This window comes from Echinops telfairi, unplaced genomic scaffold (assembly GCF_000313985.2).
Source record: "Echinops telfairi isolate 266 unplaced genomic scaffold, ASM31398v2 ScPeMD7_14;HRSCAF=57, whole genome shotgun sequence".
In the NCBI taxonomy this organism is placed as follows: Eukaryota; Metazoa; Chordata; class Mammalia; order Afrosoricida; family Tenrecidae; genus Echinops; species Echinops telfairi.
Genome location: NW_022103911.1, coordinates 6,622,990 through 6,624,284, shown reverse-complemented (window position 1 = coordinate 6,624,284; position 1,295 = coordinate 6,622,990). Strand labels below are relative to the sequence as shown.

The following is a 1,295-nucleotide window of genomic DNA, read 5'->3' as shown; positions in this document are numbered from 1 at the left end:
TTGTAAGGTAGAATTGGGGGAGAAAGCATTTAGGAACTAGAGGAAAGTTGTATGTTTCATCGTTGCTACACTGCACTCTGACTGGCTCGTCTCCTTCCCGAGACCCTTCGGTAAGAGGATGTCCAATTGCCTATAGATGGGCTTTGGGTCTCCACTCTGCACTCCCCCTTATTCATATGATAAGATTTTTTTTTCAGATGATGCCTGATAACTGATACCTGATCTCTGCATGAAGATATTTTTAAACAGATACTGCTTTTGCTTTAAAACTGTATCTATCCCCATTCCACACCTAAAAGCCTTTTTCCTATACGCTAAAAGTCCTTATGAATGGCATTGATTTCAATAAGCACCTCAGGTAATTTAGGTGCATAGTAAAGCACTGCTATGATCCAGACTACAATGAACTTGTAATCTCTTAAGGTTCTCCTTGCCTCTCACAGTGAGGGCTGGATAGGAAGCAAGGAAGAGAAACAGAGGTCTTACTTTAAAGTACCATTGGCCTAGGGCTACAAAACTGCAAGGTCAGCAGTTTGAACCAGCCACTCAGTCTGTGGGAGAAAGATGAGGCTGTCTATTTCTGTAAATATTGAAAATTTCTGAAACCCAAAGAAGCACTTTTACACTGTCCTTCCTATAGGGTCCCTCACTATGAGTCCGAATCAACTCGGTGGCAGGGAGCTTGATTTGGGTGAGTCTCCTTATTCCTTTCTGAAAAGAATAGAAGTGAGTAGAGTGGCAATTTATGCGGTCCTCATAAACTGCAATCTTGAAACACACAGTGATCCAACTATAATAGATAATGATGAATAGATTTTTAATTTCTTGTAGCAGTATGTTGTCAAAATGCTTTTAAAATGACAACTGTGTGAGCACCTCTTATAGATATCTGCTTCAGCAATTCCTTACGTATACTAACAACATATACTGTGACACCACTGTAGGTGTTTTTTTTTTGGTGAAAATTTTAATGTTCTATTGAATTTACCTTTAGTTCTTGTAACTTATCCACATAAACTTGTTTTGATTGGTCCTCTCCTTCTTCATAAAGCCAATTTTCTGTGTCTTCCAATATTCCAGAGATTTTGTTCAAGTCCTAGATATACATTTAAGAAATACTGTTTGAAAATACAAGTTTGAAATACAGGTTTTATTTCAAATACAAATACAAGTTTGAAATACTGTCTGAAATACAAGTAACCAAGGAATAAAATGTTTCTCAATTATAAAAGTTTGAATTTCAGATTACTGTGAGTCACTCATAAAACTTTTTAAAACATACTTCTGTAATTTGG

At 36.7% G+C, this 1,295-nt stretch overlaps 1 protein-coding gene across 1 annotated transcript in view; it reads right to left on the bottom strand.

The window, feature by feature from the left end:
- Positions 1-1,295, bottom strand: part of HSPA4L (heat shock protein family A (Hsp70) member 4 like) — a 49,204-nt gene that overhangs the window by 9,538 nt on the left and 38,371 nt on the right. Inside the window, exon 14 of the mRNA XM_045287395.1 lies at positions 989-1,096. Within this exon, the coding sequence (XP_045143330.1) occupies positions 989-1,096 (108 nt within the window). The remainder of the gene's footprint in view (positions 1-988; positions 1,097-1,295) is intronic.